This window comes from Sander lucioperca, chromosome 13 (assembly GCF_008315115.2).
Source record: "Sander lucioperca isolate FBNREF2018 chromosome 13, SLUC_FBN_1.2, whole genome shotgun sequence".
Lineage (NCBI taxonomy): Eukaryota > Metazoa > Chordata > Actinopteri > Perciformes > Percidae > Sander > Sander lucioperca.
In genome coordinates, this window is record NC_050185.1 from 35,902,336 (window position 1) to 35,924,094 (window position 21,759).

Sequence of the window (21,759 nt, forward strand, 5' to 3'; positions counted from 1 at the left end):
GTTTCTTATGTCTCCTGCTCATTGCTGATAATATCCACCGGAACTCTTTTGCAATGTTTTATAGACATGATTTAATCTGCAGGGGAATCATTTGCCATTACGTCAGGTAATGTGTGATGCAACATTTAGAAATTGTTATGCTGACCATTGCAACTGTCAACAAGTTATAATGTCCATGTAAATGACCCAAATATTGTTTCTGTGGTTAAGTCATTTTCTGACGCTAATGCTCTAATAAGTCCGATCAGGGCCTACCTTTGTTACCTCTATTTATTTGAAGGACGAAATATAATTATGTTCCCATAATCATGGAAAACCTGGCAAAATTATGGAATTATTCAAATCTGGAATTTCAAAATAAAACAATTTAGGCCTAGAGAAGTCATGACATTTTTTTCGTTTTAATGAAATACATGTTTACAGTAATCTTCCATAGATAACCTTTAATGTAATGTATTATAACTGTTAATTTATGTTTTGTTTCTGTAAACATAAAGTAGCTCTGATATGTGTAGGATTCAAAATGATATCGGATTCACAAAAAAGATAAAGCAACATGACATTTTGTTTATCATTACGTAAGATTCCTAATTTTCTCCTGGCGTCCCATCTTTCCCTCCAGCTATGAGTTTATTTTAAAATACTATTGCCACATAATTAAGAGAACACAGGTGGTTTAGCATTTTATTAATATATGGTTATCAAGATAAAACTATTGTATTTTTCCAGAAATAATTCAGGTCATTGTGCTATAGGCCTTGTATAAATATAATCAGGGTTAAGGTTAGCCCTAACCAAGGTAACGATTCTGGGCTTTGGAGTTTAGTTTAAAATACTATTGCCACATAATTAAGAGAACACAGGTGGTTTTGCATTTTCTTGCCACAATTTATGGTTATAAAGATCAAACTATTGTGTTTTTCCAGAAATTACACCATTGGTGTTTATTGCACAGATTGTACATGGTCTATACATCTCAATTTTCCAAATACCACAGTTGTCAGGGATCAGCCCTTATTACTGAACTTTAATTTAAAAGGTGATCATGCACTCTGTTTTTGTAAAGGGGTACAGTGGAGCACACTTAGTCCACATTATATGTTGCAGTGATGAATTTACAAAAAAAACAATCTTAAATTCTCATTACAATGATGGCAATACTTTCTTGAACTTCAAATTGGACAGGAATCTTTGTATCTCTTTGGACTGCAAACCATAAATAATGGGGTTGAGGCTGCCAGGGATGATATGAAACATAATGCTACTAATTTTCCTGTAGTCTGTGTACTGAGGGAAGCGATGCAGAACAATGTTAGACATTCCACTAAATGCCATAATCAGATATACAACCAGATGGGTACTGCAGGTCTTCAAGGCTTTACTGTTCAAAGACTTGTTATTACTGGTGAGACACACTACTGTAATCTTAGTATAGGTGAGAACCATGCAGCCGATAGAACTTGTGAACAGAACTACAGTGAAAGCGAGGCCATAGACATTATTAATAGACACATCCTCGCAGGAGAGTTTAAACAGTGAGGCATTGTCACAGAAAGGACTTTGGATCAGAGTCCTGCATCGGTTCAGCCGTATGGTCAGACCGAGCAGAATCCCAACCAACACAAAGGCCACTCCCCAGGCACAAACTGTCAGCTTGATCACCATTTTGTTGGTCATTATGGCAGCATAGCGCAGGGGATTGCAGATGGCCACATATCTGTCAAAGGCCATAATCATGAGCACTGTGTGGGAAGTGGTGCCAAACATGTGTATTGTAAAAGCTTGGACCAAACATTCATTATAAGTGATGATACGCTCAGAGGGAGGACGCAACATGTCTAAAAGCAAACGGGGCACCATGATAGAATTTCCAAGTACATCATTTAAGGTCAGGTTGCAAAAAAGGACATACATGGGCTGGTGAAGATTTTTGTCAATGAAAACCAGAACAGCAATACCTACATTTGCTACAATTATAAACAGGTAGGAGAAAAAGAAAAAGAGAAAGACAGGGTATGTAGACTCTTTTGAAACAATTAACCCCTCCAGCTGGAGTGTGTAGCTGTTGTAGGTGTAGTTTTCCATTAACCTGAAAACAACAAAACGATATCAAAGCCACAGGTAATTTCCTTGTAATCTCAATATCAGAGAACAATAAAATCTACAGAAGTAATTATTCTCTTTGACATTGACCAAAAATATAAAATGAGTTATACATATTGTGAAGAAATAGTCGCTTGCAGATTAGTAATACAGCCTTCAAGTGTTTCTTGTTTCTCAATCTTTCATCCTCACCTGCCCCCTCTCTGCTGATACTATCCACCAGCACCTATCAGGATCTCTGTAATAACGTTTATAGACACAAATTCACTGAGGGGCTAATTAATAATCATTATCTAAGACAAAGGGTGATGCAACATTTAAAACTCACTATGCAAATGTCAACAAGCTCCTTACAAGTTCTGTATCCTACTTACTTACTAATTATTGTTTACTATTCATAAGATCTTCTGTGACACATTGAGTATGTTTACATCCACACTAATATTCCACTATTATTCAGAATTTTACAATATTCCAAATTAGATACAGGTCATGTAAGCAGCATATTAATTATCAGGAATACAATGACCTAAAGAAGTTAACCCCATCTCATTTTCTGACTTGGACATAGGTTAAATGCTTGATGATGCTTGCACGTAATTCTTTACTGACTAATCCATAGATAATGGGGTTAATGACTGGTGGGATGATGATGAAAAGGATGCTGAAGAACTTCTTGATATTTTGCGAGATGGAAGGGAACCTTTGACTCACAATTATGACCACTGAAGCTATTTCGTAGAGCACATACACAACAAGGTGCGATGCGCACGTCTGAAAGGCCTTACTTCGGATGGTGCTGTCAGCTCTGCCTCGTTTTAAAGAAGCATGCAGGATTCTGAAGTAGGAAAAAGCAATGACGAGGAAGATGCTTGTACTCACAAACCAGGACATGGAGAGACCTAGAGAAACATAAGGAGGATCATTTAAACCATCATTAGGTAACATGTAAACATTCCACCTCAGTCTAGCATAAAAATTATTTTTTTCAGTCATTTTGGCCTTCAGTGCTGAATATGCTGAACCCCTGCTGATAAGGGCTATGGATAAGGGACAATATTCAACAACATGTTGTATGTATGTTGCTTTATTTTAGTCTCACATTCCCAGACCTTGCATTTCTTTAAACCAATCACAATTGTCTTGACGGTGGCTCTGCAAAATAGTCTCTGTTAGGGACTTGTTTTGATAAAAACGTCCCAGTTAAATAGTAAATGTCGTAAACATACTTTTTGTAAATCTTTACAATTATTCACCGAAAGAACTAAGCAGGCCTACCTTCTTGCATAATTCAAATTTTCGTCAAAACTTGATTTCATTTTTAGCGTTTTAACTTGGAGGTTGTTCTTGTTTCCCATTGTGAAGGGATTTTGACACAGAGATAGTAGTAAGGGAGAAGCAAAGCACTTTGCCAGGATAAGCCTGGCAATCCACACATCCAGCAAATGTTTGGCTTGTCAGGCTTATCCTGGCAATGTACTTAATTATAAACAAATGCACTAACCATAAATGTTGTTTATAGGGGTGGGACTGCAGGCCAGGCTTAGGATAGCACGGTTGCTGCAGTAGATGTGTTGGATGATATTGCCACACAGCGGGGTATCCACGTGCCAGGCGAAGAGCACACCAATAAACAGCAGAGCAACCAACCAGGCCAGGGCGCAGCAGGAGTGCAGCCGAGCTGATGTCATGATGGTGTGATACCTGAGTGGTTCACACACAGCAATATACCTGCAGAGGGAGAGCACTGTTACAACTTAGCTTTATTCCAGTTAAAGATATATGTTTACAAGATCTTAGCATCTCAATATGTTTGCATCTGATTCTGTATGCACTAGAATATCCTGATGTTGCTCTTTTTTAGGCTTTGCTCACATACAAACACATAAACCCAATTACACTTCATGGCTGCAGTCAAGTCCACAAAAAGTTGGCCAGGCTGCTGGAGGATGATTTTACATGGCAAATCTACTATTTTGTGAATTTTATGCAAAGGTTAATAAACATTAAGACAGTATTTAGGACAAAAGATTCAACTTATGAATGAAAGTATTTAAAAGAGTCTAGAAGGAAACTTTTTTTAAGAAACTAAGACCTTTCTTACCCCAAGATACAGACTGGAAACTTTGTAGGAGAACAAGGGGGTGACATGCAGAAGGTTTTATTACCCATTAATAAAAAATATTTAGCCCTAGTAACAAAACAACAGCACCAAAGAACATCAGCCTGACATAACAGTTAACAGCAGAAATCTGTAAAACGAGAACTTTGAAACACTAAAGAATTTTTTTAGATAAGTCATCTGAGTCAGTCTGTACCATCTGAGCATGACAGAAAAAGACTTGAATCTGTGATTAACTCTCTGGATGTGCAGATGAGTTTTATTACCTGTCATAGGCCATCACACCCAGAATAGTCTGCGCTGCGACGCCGTACGTGTGCACAGAGAAGGCCTGGGCGATGGCTGGGATGTAGGCGATTTTCTTCTGGCCCGTCAAGAAGTGTATCATGAGGCGAGGCAGCACCGCTGTGGCCCCCAACAGATCACAAACTACCAGGTTACAAACCATTACGAACATGGGTCTGTGCAGGTTCTTGTCAATGACAATGACGCACAGCACCACGCAATTCCCCAACAGTATGACCATGTAGTTAAGCAGAGCCAAGAAGAAGAAGAAGACGCCATAGCCCGGTGGTACATAGAAGCCCTCCAGCTCGAACACAATAGGCTGTGTGAGAGGAGTTACCATTGTTACGTTCTCCATCCAGAACAGTGCAGTTCTGTAAAAGACAAGTTTATCAAAACCCTTCCAACAGGTAACTTTTCACGTATCAGAGATAGTGATAATAATTTTAGACTTTCAGTATAACAACATGTTACAGTAAAAGGTTGTAAAATAAACAAAAGAGGTCTTGGCCTCTGACATTTGTCTTTCTTTGTTATTAGATTAGATTAGATTAAACTTCATTGTCATTGCACAGTTAAGGACAACCAGTACAATGAAATGCAGTTTAACATGTAACCAGTGGTGCAATCATTAAAAGTTCTTTTTCTTTATAGCAGTGCTTAAAAAAGACATAAAACACAGAATGCAGTATGATCATGTTAGTCCATTATTAAAGTGCATTAGCAAATAAAGTGCATAGAGTTCTGAGAAATCAGACAGGCCATAGTCCATATCTATATAATAGTAGAGACAGAATGCAGTATGATCATATATAGTGCATTGTTGAGGTAAATAAATCACACAGTATTACCTGCAGTAGAACACACAACTGACACTTAATGAACAGACATCTCAGAGCGATAAAGATTTCATCAAACATTAAAACAAAAGAAATAAAGGTAATGTCTATTGATCACAACACTATGAAGGTTCTTGTGGAAAGCCTAAAGCTTCCTGTTCCACTCTCCTGTCTTCTCGTCAGAGCGCTGATGAGGCTCTGACTCGTTGAGGACAGTGTGTTTGCTTTTAATAATTTTCCTTTGGGTTCTACGTGTCCATCAGAAACATAAACACACCCTTCACTTCCTCTGCAGCTCAGGTCAGAAGGTGGCAGTATGACTGAACGTTTTTAAAATGATTACTTCCTAGGAGTTATTTCAAACACATTGCTAACCATACATAAATCTGAATTTTACCACCTGAGTGAATATAAGGGTTGGTGTGACTATCTTTATAGTATTGACCTGAGGTCACTCTTCCTAAATCTACTTGTTGAGCTGCCTTCATAGATTTGTTTACAGAAAGCGATGCCAGGAAATGAGGGCCGAGGACTTTGTGGTTCATGGTCGGCCCCTTAACCTGTAGACCATTTAGGGTGCCGCCTAAAACATATTTTGCACACAACTTAACTGAAGTTTTCCCGTTATATTATCATGATAACAGTATTTTTAGGTCAGCCTTTAGTATTTAGCTACAACAGTTTTATGGTAGAGGATCACCACAAGTCCATCAGAACCACGACCTTAACATCCTTACCTTGCTACATAAAAGAATTTTGGCATTAGAAAAGATGCTACAAATGTAGTTTGTCGTGAATTTATTCTCACTTGTGCACTGCCCGTTGAAAACGTTCCTGTTCGGAACGGGCTGATTGCTTCGGCCTCCGGTATTGCTCATCCAAACAACTTCACACTCAACACTGTGCTTCCTTGGGTCCTGAGAAATCCACCTGCTCAACCAATGCTCGAATCTACGCATCATTTACTTACAGGTAGCTATTTGGGTACAGGCTATTCCCTGGAACCAAAGAGTTCATTCTGAAAGTTACATCGCTGATGCTTGGAAAGTTTGAGTTTGCTACAAAGAGAGCAAACTGTACCCAGCATGCCGTTCTGCAGTTTAGGAGTCCCCTCTCAGTATACTACATAGTGTGTAGCTGCAGCTAGTGAACATGTTTTTGTGACAGCTTACGAGGAACAGAACTTGTTTCTCTTCCTTTCCTCCTGACTCTCCATTCTCTTCATGTACGTTCATGATCATCTCTGCCTCAGTTTGTGTGTCCGGATTGAAACTTGTGTGGTTTACCTGTGTTATCATTATTAGGCTGTAATGAGTGTCCTGGAGGCCTCGGAGCTCCCAGGTGTCTAAGTGACCAGCAGGTTAATAGAATTAAAAGCTGCAGTGAGGCATTCAAGGGACTACGCACAGGGAGCCGCTCTCTCTCTCTGGAGAGACTCCAGCCTGCAGATCGGCCTTCTCTCTTTACCTTCACACTTTTCTCTCTGCTTCCTCTTTCCATCCTATTATCCCCACTTTCTCTGAATCTGTAGAAGTGTGTGTTCTGGGGAAAGGTTTTCCAAAATATTTGATAACTTGGCTGGCATGGCTCGCAGTCTGTCATACTAAAGGTGTTGGATGGGGTTGAGGTCATGGTTCTTCCACACCAAACTGGGAAATCCAGACCAGTTCTTTGTTTATGGGGGTGTTGTTATTGTCAGGAGAGTCTTCCCCAAACTGTTGCCATAAAGCTAGAAGCACACTATTGTCTAAAATATTATCATGACCAAGAAACGTCTCAAACCAGTACCTGTATAGAAAGGGCCAAACTATGTTGTTTGTTTGACAAAAGGTCATGAAGTGATTAAAGCCAAAAAGTTGTGTGTGCTCAGTAAAGTTTCAAGGGAGTCTCTATATCAGATCATGATATGTTATTATGTTCAAATGCCAAACAATGTCACGTGAGGAAGGGTCAGTGTCCACCTGAATTGTTAAGGAATTATGAATGTCTAAATTTTATCAAAATCTGGAAAGTTTTCTTGCTGCATGTGGACCAAAACATAGTATGTTGTTTGTATGTTTCATCATGCATTGACAGGGAAGGGAGAGCCTATAGATCCCAGGAGCTTTCATTAGCGCCTGTAATCAGCGTTATCCTCTGAGCTCTGATAAACATCTACTACTGGGCCTCTCTCTTTGCTCCCAGAGGACTAATTACCATCAGAAACTGTTGATAAGTGTTTTGTTAGGAAGCCGCTCACAGTGGACTCATTAACAATCGCATTTGTTTCAGAAACATTAACGCTCATTACGAGCTGCTGTGGCAACTGGAACACATGAATGATGAAACTGTTGGACCATTAGGGGGCAGTGTAGTCCCCTGAGCTCCCAACATGCAACAGTTTATAGTTTTTACAACTGTTTTGGCATACTGTTCACAACAAAGTTTCACAACGCAAAACTCAATGATGTTCAAGAGTGCACCGGGAGTCAGGCAGTTACCTTATTACCACTACATATCCCACGTTAGACTGGTTTATAGTGTATCGCCAGTCCTGCTCTTGGACAATCAGAATTATGATCACATATATTGGTTAAGTATACTGACACAAGGAAAGAAGCTGTTTAAGTGTTGGGTTGTTTTAGTTGTAGAGGGCTCTATACTGCCTACAAGGGGGATGGGACTAAGGTAGGGGGGTCAAACTCAATTTCACTAAGGGCCACACTGGAAAATTAGAATCACATCAAGGGCCAGACATATATAGTTTATTAACATGCTTTTATTTGGAAAAAGTAAAATATATTCTCATATATTCTTCTCACTTACAGTTTGGTCCACATAAAGCCCAAAAGAGGTCAGCAAAACCATTCCCATCATAGAATTAAGCACGTTAAGCAAAACAATTCATTCTTATTAGCCTACATTTTTAAAAGTAGGCTAGCACACAGCCAACTCACAACAACCTGCTTCACAGGCCTGAATATGCAAACTGTGGCTCCTGAGTCTCAAAGTCGGTAAATCTGCCAAATTCTGCTTTTAGTGTTGCGCATCTCTCTTAGGGGAAAGCAGTTGTGCGTGCATTTGCCACTGGCTGTCAGGTCACATTACCACTTTTCATCCTCAACAACACATCTCAGACAATCTGAGCAACACTTTACCATGGCTTAGCCAACATACCTCTGTGTGTAATTGCAGTTTGCCAACAGTTCCCCGTCTTTTTGGTTTAGCGCACAACTAGGCGGGCCAATATTTATTGTGAACCTAAATTGATATGCGGCACAGATAAACATTTGAGGCCAGATTTTTCCCGCGGGCCTTGAGTTTGACACGTTATGATGTTTTTTCAAGACCATTTCTTGGCTAGAAAGGCGCACAAGCCTAAGTCCTGTGTAAGGTCCCCAGATCAAAAGTTCACATCGAGTACAGTGAACACAACAGACTACACATGGCAGCTTAAATTTTTGCTCAGAGACCAAGAAACCAACCAGCACGAGGCTCCATATTTACCATAGTTAGTTTGTGGCAGTTTGATTTAATATAACTTAAGAAAATGTACCATGTGAGCATAAAATATAAACAAAAAGTATAAAGGTCTTATGAAATAATGCAGGTAATGCTAATTTTGTACTTTGTTTTGCAATTGCATTAAATAAAGCAGTTTACATGTAGTGGAGCTGAGGCGTTGGGGGGCCTGAGGGCATTTGCCTATCTTATCCTGGTTGGTGAATTGGCCCTGGGCACCAGTGTATTTTGTGCAGTGCTGAATGTCTGTTGCAGCCTTATTGTTGTCGTGTTTGGTGCTGAGCCAAACCAGACTGTGATGGATTTGCAGGGAATTGACTGAAAATGACTCACACTGATCTTCCTAACTACTAGATGCAACAAGTCCCCCAAGCCAGACGACGATATGAGTCGTTTGTTCCTCCCCTCTAATACGACCCACAGGAGCATTTTCCATCCTCATATCTACAGGGTTTCCGCGGGGTCTTAAAAAGTCTAAAAAAGTCTAAAATTTCAAAATAAAAATGTTGGCCTTAAAAAGTCTTAAATTCGCTGAAGTACTGTGTTTTAGGTCTTAAATCATTTTAAACAGGTTTTAATTTCCCTACGTCCATGTAACGCTACCTCTAATGCTCATTGAAATTAGCCTGGTCCTGCCAGACTCTGGTACACTAGCCTGGTCCTACCAGACTCTGGTACACTAGCCTGGTCCTACCAGACTCTGGTCATTTAGCCTGGTCCTACCAGACTCTGGTCCATTAGCCTGGTCCTACCAGACTCTGGTACACTAGCCTGGTCCTACCAGACTCTGGTACACTAGCCTGGTCCTACCAGACTCTGGTCATTTAGCCTGGTCCTACCAGACTCTGGTCCATTAGCCTGGTCCTACCAGACTCTGGTCCATTAGCCTGGTCCTACCAGACTCTGGTACACTGGCCTGGTCCTACCAGACTCTGTTACACTAGCCTGGTCCTACCAGACTCTGGTCCATTAGCCTGGTCCTACCAGACTCTGGTACACTAGCCTGGTCCTACCAGACTCTGGTACATTTCATTTGTACAGAGATTCTGGCCACTCTCCATTGACAAGTGTTAACTTCCTTGAATCAGAATCAGAATCACTTTATTCGCCAAATGCATCAGCAGATACACAGGAATTTGACATGGCAATCAGTAACAGAAGCAGAATGCATAAGCATATGCTTAAAACAATTAATAATAAAATAGTCCAAAGATAAAATAGTGACAGGGATCAGCTATTCAGAAGGGAAATAGCTCTTGGAAAAAAGCTATTGAGGTGGCGTGAGGTCCTTGTCCTCATCGCCCTGTACCTTCTTCCTGAGGGAAGCAGCCTAAAAATGTCACTTGCTGGATGGGAGTGATCAGCAGCAATTTTAGCTGCCCTCTTCCTGACTGTGGCCTCATACAGATCACTGATCGACAGCTGCCTCTGTCCAGTCAGCCTCTCTGCACAATGCCCTGCAGTCTGTTCTTCGCCCTGGCCGATGCTGAGGCAAACCATACAGTAATGGATGTTGACAGAAGGTTTTCCACAGTGGCTCTGTAAAACCTAGATCGAACAGAGCTGGAGACGTTCAGTTTAGTTAACTGCCTTAGGAAAAACATTCCACTGTGAGCCCTCTTGCTAATGGATGAACTGTTTTCCTCCCATTTCAGGTTGTTTGTGATGACAGTGCCTAAGAATTTAAATGATTCCACCTCCTTCACAACAGAACTCTTGATGGTTAGGGGTGGGAGAGAGGAGGGGGGATCTGCGGAAGTCTATCACCATTTCCACTGTCTTTTGTTGGTTAAGCTCCAGATTGTTATTGTCACACCACCCAACCAAATGAGACACTTCCTGCCTATAAGTAGCCTCGTCATTGTCCTTAATAAGGCCGACCAAGGTGGTATCGTCTGCAAATTTAATCAACTTGATGGAACTGCTGTTGGAAGTGCAATTATTGGTGTACAATGAGTAGAGAAATGGTGACAGCACACACCCTTGAGGTGCTCCAATGTTGGTGTACCAGAGATCAGACATGTGCTGGCCGAGCCGCACCTGCTGTTGTCTATTGCTGAAAAAATCCATTATCCAGCGGCAGATAGAGGGTTCCACCCCCATCAGTGACAGCTTCCTCCGTAGCCGCTCAGGTAGGATGGTGTTAAAGGCGGCACTGAAATCTACAAACAGCATCCTTACATAGGAGCCAGGAGAGCCGAGGTGGTCCAGAGCATAGTGCAGGCCTAAGTTGACTGCATCATCCACTGAGCGGTTTGCCATGTAAGCAAACTGCAGTGGATCAAGATGGGGAGCTGTGATGGGTTTGAGATGAAACAGAACCAACCGCTCAAGACATTTCATAACCACTAATGTAAGGGCCACCAGTCTGTAGTCATTCAGGCCCACTGCACTGTTCTTCTTCGGTACTGGAATAATGGTTGATGACTTAAAACAAACTGGAACCTTGCATAAGACAATGGACTGATTAAAAATGTCTGTAAAAACTGGAGCGAGCTGACTGGCACAGTGCTTCAGGGTGGCAGGCGAGATCCCATCGGTGCCACCTGCTTTTCTTACATTCTGCCGGCTAAATAGTCAGCGCACGTCCTTCTCCTCAATATGAAAGGGGGCCTGATTTTGAGGGGTAGTGTTCTCCCCCTCCCTGAATGGTACTTCATGATTATGAGGCAGTGTGGGAATGACACCCAGATCCAGATTTAAGGCGGGTACTCTGTTGAAGTTTAAAACTATTGGATCTGCCCAGAGCCACTCTGGATCTGCCATAACCAATCGCTAATGGTTGGTCGTGACGTCGGCTTAGCATCACTAGCGTTAGCCTTAGCCAACTCCTTCAACACTAACGGAGCGAGCTGGAAAATCTAACTGTTCCCGAACCCCGTGGGGAGGAGGGCCACAACATCATGGCCACCAACAAAACTCAGCAAAGATTGTTCTTGTTCGGGCTTTAACTTCTGGATATTTGGCAGCGTTGCCACAACGGACCGAATGGCTTTGCTCGCATCTTTCTCTGCCGCCATTACGGAACTACAACTCAAACTAGCGCACGACCTCGACGTCATCGTTCTCAGCCACTCCCTCTGTTCGCTGATTGGACCGGTAAAGATTTGGCCAGAGAAAACCCAAGAATATACCGCAAACCCAGATGTAGTACTAAAGGGAAATTAAAATTGAGCGGAAGTATGTAGGAGGGCGGAGCCAGGCTACATTGAAATGCTCCTGCAGCGAAAATAGAATAGAACATTGTAATTTTTATTCTGTAGTATTGTAGTTCATCTAGTCCAAATATAATTCGCTATATTACAACTACAAATGAATGAGGTCTAGGTCAGGCTCAGAGGATAACGCTGATTACAGGCGCTAATGAAAGCTCCTGGGATCTATAGGCTCTCCCTTCCCTGTCAATGCATGATGAAACATACAAACAACATACTATGTTTTGGTCCACATGCAGCAAGAAAACTTTCCAGATTTTGATAAAATTTGGACATTCATAATTCCTTAACAATTCAGGTGAACACTGACCCTTCCTCACGTGACATTGTTTGGCATTTGAACATAATAACATATCATGATCTGATATAGAGACTCCCTTGAAACTTTACTGGTCTCTAGGTCCTCCACACGGTGACTAGACACCAGTCCTATAATGCGAATGAGGAAATCAGGGAATTTTTTCAGACGATGTTTCTGGACATCTGACGTTATATAGGTCTTGAATTTCATTCATTATGGTCTTAATAAGCTCTCAAAAGAACTTAAATTTGACTTGGTTAAAACTGCAGTAACCCTGTATCCAAACCAGAGAATGTTGGTTGCAGATTTGAACATAAAGCTTGCAGTTTTAAAAGCTTCTTAAATGTTGTGAAATGGTCGCAGTTTGGTTATGTTTAAGCACCAGAACTACTTAGTTTAGAAGAAGAGTGTGGTGGTTTGGGACAAAATCAGGCATTACTTCACTCCCGGTTAGGCATGTAACGCAGCACATGACGTAAAGTTTAACAAAAACCTGCAGTTTATTCCACCAACCCAACCCCACCCCACACCTAACCCATTAGGCTTAGGTTAGAACACCATTGAGCGACATTTGGTGACATGTTTTCAATTCAATTCAATTCAATTTTATTTATAGTATCAAATCATAACAAGAGTTATCTCGAGACACTTTACAGATAGAGTAGGTCTAGACCAAACTCTGTACTTTACGAAGCCCCAATTATTACAGTGGTTGCCTCAAGAGCAAGCATTAGCAGTAGCTATTGCGACAGTGGCAAGGAAAAACTCCCTTTTTTTTTGTTAGGAAGAAACCTCGGACAGACCCAGACTCTTGGTAGGCGGTGTCTGACGGCACCAGTTGGGGGAGTGGTGAATGGTGGCAATAATAGTCATAATAAAGATAGTGAAGCAGTGATCACAATGGTAGTCATAGTAGTTCATGTCATAGTAGGGCACAGCAGGGCGTTACGGGGTGTAGTGTGGCACAGCAGCCTGGGTGGACGCGGTTGGACGCGGCAGGACGCAGTCGGACACTGCGGGGAAATGCAGAGCGTAGCAGGGTGTAGTAAGTCCATAGCGTCAGCTGCACCCAGGACCCCGGTGTAGGTGCCACCCAATTCCAAGGCGATGTTCTGGGTGAAGAAGAAGCAAAGGGACTCCGGGGAGAAAACTCCCCAGAGATAGGTTAGTAACAGGCATTTCTGGGACTAAGATGCACACAAAAGGAGACAAGTGAAAAGAGAGAAGAGGGAGCGGCTCATTGTGTCCTTGGAAGGAGCTTCCCACAGCAGTCTAGAGTTATAATAGTATAACTAAGAGAGGCAGGCTAAAGAGAGGGGCCCTGGACCGGGCTCGTACTCTCCCCTGCCGGAACGGGCTTGTACTTCCTGCCTCCCTCTACTCTACTCTACTATGCTGCAACTCCTCACTCCCTAACTATAAGCTTTATCAAAGATGATGGTTTTCAGTTTATTCTTAAATGTGGCGACGGTGTCAGCCCCCCGAACCCAAGTTGGGAGCTGGTTCCACAGGAGAGGAGCCTGGTAGCTGAAGGCTCTGGCTCCCATTCTACTTTTAGAGACTCTAGGAACCACAAGTAGCTCTGAGTTCTGGGAGCGTAGTGCTCTAGTGGGACAATAAGGTACTAAAAGCTCTTCTATGTATGATGGTGCTTGACCATTTAGTGCTTTGTAGGTCAGGAGAAGGATTTTAAATTCAATCCTGGATTTTACAGGAAGCCAATGCAGAGAAGCTAATACAGGAGAAATGTGATCTCTTTTGTTAGTTCTTGTCAGAACACGTGCTGCAGCATTCTGGATCAGCTGGAGGGTCTTGAGGGACTTATTTGAGCAGCCTGATAGTAAAGAATTACAGTAGTCCAGCCGGGAAGTTACGAATGCATGGACTAGTTTTTCAGCATCGTTTTGAGACAGGATGTTCCTGATTTTGGCAATGTTACGAAGATGGAAAAAGGCTGTTCTTGAGGTTTGTTTTAAGTGGGCGTTAAAGGATAGATCCTGGTCAAAAATGACTCCTAGATTTCTGACAGTAGTGCTGGAGGCCAGGGCAATACCATCTAGGGTAGCTATATATTTAGATAATGAAGTTCGGTGGTGCTTGGGTCCCAGCACAATAACTTCCGTTTTGTTTGAGTTCAACATCAGAAAATTGTGGGTCATCCAGGATTTTATATCTTTAATGCACGCTTGAAGTTTAGCTAACTGACCGCTTTCGTCTGGCTTGATTGACAGATATAATTGGGTGTCGTCTGCGTAACAGTGAAAGTTAATTGAGTGTTTCCTAATAATATTGCCTAGAGGAAGCATATATAAAGAGAATAGAATTGGTCCAAGCACTGAGCCTTGAGGAACGCCATGGCTAACTTTAGCGTATTTGGATGGTTTATCGTTAATATTAACAAATTGGGATCGCTCAGAAAAATAGGACTTAAACCAGCTTAGTGCGATTCCTTTAATGCCAACTAAATGTTCCAGTCTCTGTAAGAGGATGGTATGGTCAATAGTGTCGAATGCAGCACTAAGATCTAATAAGACAAGTACGGAGACAAGTCCTTTGTCAGCAGCAGTTAGAAGGTCGTTAGTGATTTTCACCAGTGCCGTCTCTGTGCTATGATGCATTCTAAATCCTGACTGAAAGTCTTCAAATAGACTATTTCTATGCAGAAAGTCACACAATTGATTAGCGACTACCTTCTCAAGGATTTTGGAGAGAAACGGGAGGTTAGATATAGGTCTATAGTTGGCTAAGACCTCAGGGTCGAGGGTGGGTTTTTTCAGAATAGGTTTTATCACAGCTACTTTAAAAGACTGCGGTACGTGACCCGTTAATAAGGACATATTGATCGTATCTAGTAATGTGGTGTTGACCACAGGTAGTGCTTCTTTAAGTAGCTTCGTTGGAATGGGGTCTAAGAGACAGGTAGTTGGCTTAGCTGAAGAGACCCTTAACATTAATTGTTGGAGGTCTAAAGGATAAAAGCCGTCTAAATAAGTATCAGGTCTTATCGTTCTCTCTAGCCCTCCTGCGCCCAATGGTGAGTCGTTGGAAGCTGTGGGCAGAAGGTGATGAATTTTTTCTCTAATTGTTATAATTTTATCATTAAAAAGGTCATGAAGTCATCACTGCTCAGAGCTATAGGAATAGATGGCTCAATAGAGCTGTGACTATCTGTCAGCCTGGCTACAGTGCTGAAAAGAAACCTTGGGTTGTTCTTATTTTCTTCTATTAGTGTTGAGTAATAGTCTGATCTGGCATTTCTGAGGGCCCTCCTATAATTTTTTAGACTATCTTGCCAATCCACACGAGATTCTTCCAGTTTGGTGGAACGCCATTTACTTTCAAGTTTTCGTGAGATTTGTTTTAATTTGCGAGTTTGGGAGTTATACCAAGGTGCTAGTTTCCTTTCCTTCATCATCTTCTTTTTGAGAGGAGCAACCGAGTCTAAAGTAGTCCGTAGGCAGGCCGTAGCAGCGTCTACAAAGTTATCAAGTTGGGAGGGACTAGAGTTAACGTAACAGTCCTCTGTTATATTAAGGCATGACATTGAGTTAAGTGCTGTTGGAATAGCTTCCTTAAATTTAGCTATAGCACTGTCAGATAAGCATCTAGTGTAGAAACTTTTATTTAATTTCGTATAGTCTGGTAGTAGGAATTCGAAAGTTATTAAAAAATGGTCTGATAATAAAGGATTCTGCGGAAATACTATTAAATCGTCAATTTTGATGCCATATTCTAGCACAAGGTCGAGGGTGTGGTTAAAACAGTGCGTGGCCTTATGCACCCTCTGACTGAAACCAATAGAATCTAGCAGTGAATTGAAAGCAGTACTAAGGCTATTGCTCTCAATGTCCACATGGATATTAAAATCACCTACAATAAGTACTTTGTCTGATTGAAGGACTACGCATGATAAAAACTCTGAGAATTCAGATAAAAACTCAGAATATGGACCTGGTGCTCGGTAAACAACAACGAATATAATTGGCTGTACTGTTTTCCATGTTGGGTGTTGAAGATTAAGAACAAGGCTTTCAAACGAGTTATAATTTAGTTTAGGTTTAGGATTAATTAACAGGCTCGAGTCAAATATGGCTGCAACTCCCCCTCCTCGGCCTGAGCCTCGTGGAATTTGGGTATTATTATGACTGGGAGGAGTGGCTTCGTTTAAACTAACATATTCGTCATGGCCCAGCCAGGTTTCGGTGAGGCAGAATAAATCAATGTGGTTATCTGATATCAATTCGTTTACCAATAATGCTTTCGATGACAGAGATCTAATATTAATAGCCCACATTTGATTTTCCTATTCTGTTCTGTCGTTGCAGTGGTTGTTTTAATTCCAATTAGGTTGTTTAGTATAGCACCTCTTTTATTAGTGTTTGGTTTAAACGGTCTCAGTCGGGGGACAGACACGGTGGTTATGGGATTATGAATGGGTGATTGCTCTGAAGGGAGCACAGAGGGGCGTATAGCGCTGTATCTCTGATTATTGACTTTGGGAGAGTGTGTCTGGTCAGTGTGCTTGTGGGAGTGTTTACGGGATGTAAACAGTCAATCAGAGGTCTGGGTATGCAGGGCGTGGTGCAAATTTCCACGTAGCATCTGGCTTCCGCGTGTATTGGGATGAATCCCATCCCTGCTGAACAGGGAGCCACGTTCCCAAAACAGATTGAAGTTGTCAATAAAACCTATCCTGTGAATACTGCATGTGAGCTGGAGCCAGGTGTTAAGGGAGAGTAGTCTGCTAAAGAGGCCTGATCCGCGACCTAGAGATGGAAGTGGGCCCGAAATAAAAACCGACTTCCCAGTGCTTTTTAAAGCCTCAATGAGAGTGGTAAAGTCTCGCCTTGTGCGCTCACACTCCTGAATCCGAGTGGACATGTCGTTATGTCCACAATGGACCACGATGCGTTTGATAGAGGTCGGAAATGAGGGTATCAGGTCCATAACTTTAGCCAGGATGTCTGCAACTTTGGCTCCGGGAAAACAGTGTGTGACAGCATTATGAAACCGTAGGTCTCTAGTGATGGAGTCCCCAATAATTACTGTGGTTAGGGGGAAGAGCGGACGAGGAGTGGGGGGGGTGTGGGTAGCCGGTGACGGGAGCAAAACAGTCAGTGTCGGTTTCAGATGGGCAGGGAAAAGAAGAGGAAGAATGCTTACCGTTCGGTTGTGGAGATTGTTTTTGAGGAACGTTGTCATTTGGCTGATCCAGGCAGTGTAGGCCACCGGACCGTCTGACTACCGCATCCCTCAGAGCTTTCGCCGCGCGGTAGCAATCGTCTTCCGTGACGACGGCTGGTCAGTCTGCTTTGAAGCGGGGCGAGCCCGGTGAGCCGCACTGGCCACCACCGGCTCCGACTCCGACAAAGCATTGAAGCGGTTGGAGAGGCTGAGGGCAGGAGGCGATGGAGCCCTACCCGAGGCTCTCTTTCGGCCGCAAACCACCTCAGTCCAGGGTGGCTGATAACCGGTGTCGAGCAGGGACGATGGCGTGGGCAGGCAGCTGGGGTCCCATGGCGCGGTATCCTGGAAGGCGCCGAGAGAGATGAGATCCGGAGCGACGATTATGAGCCACGTCCAAGCAGGCGGTTAACAAAGCATCTTGGTTTTAAGTCCTCGGAAAGCCGACGAACATCTTCCCTGAGGTCAGCAATTTCTTTGTTTGTATTATTGAACAACGAGGAAATCCTGAGGGGGAGTGGGGACTCGCAGGTGTAGAGGTAGCCATGAAGCTAGCGTTAGTTTAGCCGGTAGGCCTAGTCTTGATAAATTAGCGTGAGGCTAATACTACTACACGTAAAAACGTTTGTGTGTCAGACAGAATAAATACAAATACCACAAATATTAGGGAGTGAATGATGCTTGTATGGAATTATGTTTGTTCTGAATGTGCTTGGAGAGGTACAGTGCAGAGACTCTGGTATGGATTTTAAACTTATTTAGCTCCATCTTCTGGTCAGTGTTTGTTACTGCAGGGTAGATTTCCTGCTGGGGCAACATAAAGCCACATATAGCAATAAAAGTAACTAGAACACACTAACAAACACTTATGGGGGAATTTCTTTGAGTTTTCTTTATCTCAAAGTTCTAGAAATATGTCTGCATATGTTTATAACAGTGATGGTCCAGTCTGCCCATTGAGCCACACATGAAATTGAACTATTTACATTGACATACAGACTCTTCTTGGTTAGCAGTGTGAAAAGCTGTACTTTAGAGAGAAAGTGTGATAAAGGATTCAGGTTCAGTGGTCTGTTTATGTAGTTGGTAAAAACTTTGCCACGCCAGAAGCAAAATACAATTCTGAGTTAGCATAATTGTAATCTTGAAATGGCTTTAAAAATGTAAACAAAAACTGGTTGCTTTTGCATGAATATCCATGAATGGTGCAAGGGAGTCCATTTGTCAGTTAGTATTTTTAGTTATTTAGTCTTTATATATCCCATTTGATTCTTTCTTAATCAGCAATCATGTTTTAATTTTTGCACTGAGATAATTTCTATATAGTCTATGAGGAACTGACAATGCAGAAGTAGGGTAGGGATTTCTGGCACAACTTTACCTACTTCCAAGGTGCATGGAGAAGGTAAATAGACTGAAAATAGCAACACTTGAGAGACCACTATGTTTAGTCGTGTGGCCTTTATCAGGGTAGATACTCTTATACATCCTCTCATGCTGTCATGCCATGTTTTCTTTTTCCTGCAAAGACTTCAGTGAATGTTCTGGTGTATTCTACTCTTCACACAGCTAAATAAACTTTGTAACTTTAGTAACTCATCCTCAAATCTGTATTTTTCTACTATAGTTCTTGATCTGCATCCACAGCTGTTGTACAACTGAAACAGTTTGAGGTAGATGTCTGCAACAGCAGCGCCCTCTGCTGCAGACAGACCAGACTGCAGCTCTTAAGACTCCAACCGTAATACACATTATGTCAGGGATCGGGCAACCTTTTTAATATGAAGTGCCATTTTAAAATGGGTTTGTTAATCAGTGCTCCATAGCGTTAGGGTTAGTAATAAGTCTGTGAAGAAGGCAACCAGTACTAGCCAATCAGGGGCAGAATAGGGCGCATCTTCACGGAATGTGGATGGGGAAAAAAGTCAATCAAACTACCGTAAATAACAGGCTGTGCTCTTGCTAATGGATGGGAAAGAGGTCATTTGGCATGCGGATTGTAACATTTCCCAAAAACTCTCTTGCGCATGTATTTCTAGTGTGCCATTGGTTGAGTTACCGCATGGTGATGGTGGCACTAGTGGCTAAGGTTGCTGACCTCTGCAAAATGGGCTACCACCAGTACTTTTAGATATTTTTTCATTTGCTATCCAACACCAGTGTTAATCTCTGCACATAATTAAGTTGTCTAATTATTTGCACAAATATGCACAAGAGGAAAACATAAACCAAACGTCTGAGGAGGAACTATTTCATAGTGTTTAAGATTTCCTTTATGAATTACATAAAAACTCATTTTGGGCATTTGTGCATCTGCTTTTTTTTCATTCAACATTATCTTTCCTTTAAAGAAATATCAGTTTGCAGCTTTGTGACAGTGTGATAGAGTTCACAAAATTAGGTATATCTGCCACCCATCCAAACCCCCAGGTTCACTTCTCCTCACTCCAAACCCTCTTCTCTCTAACTAAAATAATAATAACAATAATGAAAATAATTAGGGCTGGGTTTAAAAAATAGATTTCCAGATTTAAAACGATTTTCCTTTGAATGATCCTATATCGATTCATGAATCATATATCCATAATAGATCTCTGTGTCATAATAAACTAGAAGACCTAAGGAATCCATTGGTACCAACTATGTCATGCTGGCTTGTCAGGAAGAGGGTTAAAAACTGCACCAAAGATGACCTCTCGCCTCCAAATGTCTGAATGAAATGTCACTCAATAATCACTGACTGTAGAGTCTGTAGTGCTCCACTTTATTGCTTGACTGTTGTAGTGTGTTCATGTTAAAGAAAAAGTATGGCTGGCCGTTAAAGCACAGGACTTTCAAGTCAGGGAGCGGAGTTTGCTTCCTGGGGAAAACTTAAGACTTTCACCCCGGAAGTGCATGTTCCTTAGGAGTGTTTTATTCCAAACCACAATCTTTTTGCTAATCTTAAGTCGTTCTGGTGCCTTGTCTTAACTTTCATCGTGGCAAACGCTCATATTTTGTGGACTAAACTTAACCGTAACGCCGCCGAAAACGACCGGCAGCTCGCGGTGCTCTGTACCTGGCTCAAAGTCACCTATTTTCGGGTAACTGAACCACCAACTACCGCTGATACATCGGAGCACCATGCAGACCACCATGCAGAGCACCATGCAGAGCACCATGCAGAGCACCATGCTGAGCACCGTAGTCGGCGTCGCAGAGCTCTGTAGCGGCTAAACACATCTACTAACTTAGGCTGATACGACCGAGCTGCGACGGAGGTCTGTAGCCGGCGTCAAGAAGCTCTGTAGCAACTTAAACAACTAGCAACTGCTGCGTCATGGATCTCATAGCCAGCCGGTGGTCTCCTAATTTTGCGGGATATCATACGTTTTGGTGTGCATACATTTTTGTACAATATCATACAGCCCCGTTCATGAGAATGCATTGAATTGTTGAACCCTGATTAATGTTGCTGCTTTGGGGTCAATTCTTAATGTAAACATTGATACTTTAAATAATGCAGCAGGTTAGAGGGAACCTTGTACAATTGTATAATCTATTTTATATTCAAGCATAATTGGTTTTGTAATTGAAATTCTTCCAAATCAGCACTGAATTCGGAATCTAATCGATTCGGGAAATCACTGGCAATACAAAAAAGAACAATTGTATTATTAAGTGTTGATTCAGTAGATTAGGCGTGTTTTCCCTTGCTTTGTGGAAAACTTAGATGCGCTTTTTTGGCGGGGGGTTTAGTCGTCCTTCCTCAAGAAAATGTTGTTTTTCAATTTGAAAAAATTCAATTTTCCCGTACATTTTGTTTCTTTTGTTGGTTTTTGCGTCTCTTTGTAGTCATGTTGTGTCTGTTTTTGGTCATTTTAGTTTTCTTTGGGGTTGTTTCGGGTCTCCTTGGTCATTTGGTGTCTCTTTGTAGTAGGTTTGTGTCTCTTTGTGGTAGTTTGGCGTCTCTTGTTCAAATCATTTTGGACCGTTATCACCATATCTGTGTCTAAAACATTAGAAAAGTTAGAGCAGATAATAAATGAATATCACTCAAAAAGCTTAAAGACTAAACTTGCTAATAAAGTCCACTGGGGACAAACTGCAATTATTAGACCTTAGAAAAATAATTTTGTCATGTTCATATGGTTTAGGTGTTGCCCAAAACAGCAAGGGTGCTGCACCCAAACCTTATAATGGCTGGAAAACCCTGGATTAGACTGCATG

General features: G+C 41.9%; 3 protein-coding genes and 1 long non-coding RNA gene across 4 annotated transcripts in view; 2 read left to right on the forward strand and 2 right to left on the reverse strand.

The window, feature by feature from the left end:
• LOC116036424 (bromodomain-containing protein DDB_G0280777-like) overlaps positions 1–21,759 on the reverse strand; it is a 1,700,590-nt gene that overhangs the window by 637,953 nt on the left and 1,040,878 nt on the right. The window lies entirely within an intron of this gene.
• Positions 1–21,759, forward strand: part of LOC116036425 (C1q-related factor-like) — a 680,685-nt gene that overhangs the window by 555,152 nt on the left and 103,774 nt on the right. The window lies entirely within an intron of this gene.
• Positions 1,144–2,085, reverse strand: LOC116065624 (olfactory receptor 146-like). Its single transcript, XM_031321160.2, has one exon. It carries the CDS (start codon positions 2,083–2,085, stop codon positions 1,144–1,146), a length of 942 nt encoding a protein of 313 aa, XP_031177020.1.
• LOC118496571 overlaps positions 14,026–21,759 on the forward strand; it is a 25,609-nt gene continuing 17,875 nt past the window's right edge. Inside the window, exons 1-2 of the long non-coding RNA XR_004899162.1 lie at positions 14,026–14,036; positions 14,927–14,931. This is a non-coding gene — a long non-coding RNA (uncharacterized LOC118496571). The remainder of the gene's footprint in view (positions 14,037–14,926; positions 14,932–21,759) is intronic.

What these genes read in the sequence shown, in the direction of transcription:
- LOC116065624 (XM_031321160.2), bottom strand. Translation starts at nt 2,085, where the DNA reads ATGGAAAACTACACCTACAACAGCTACACACTCCAGCTGGAGGGGTTA.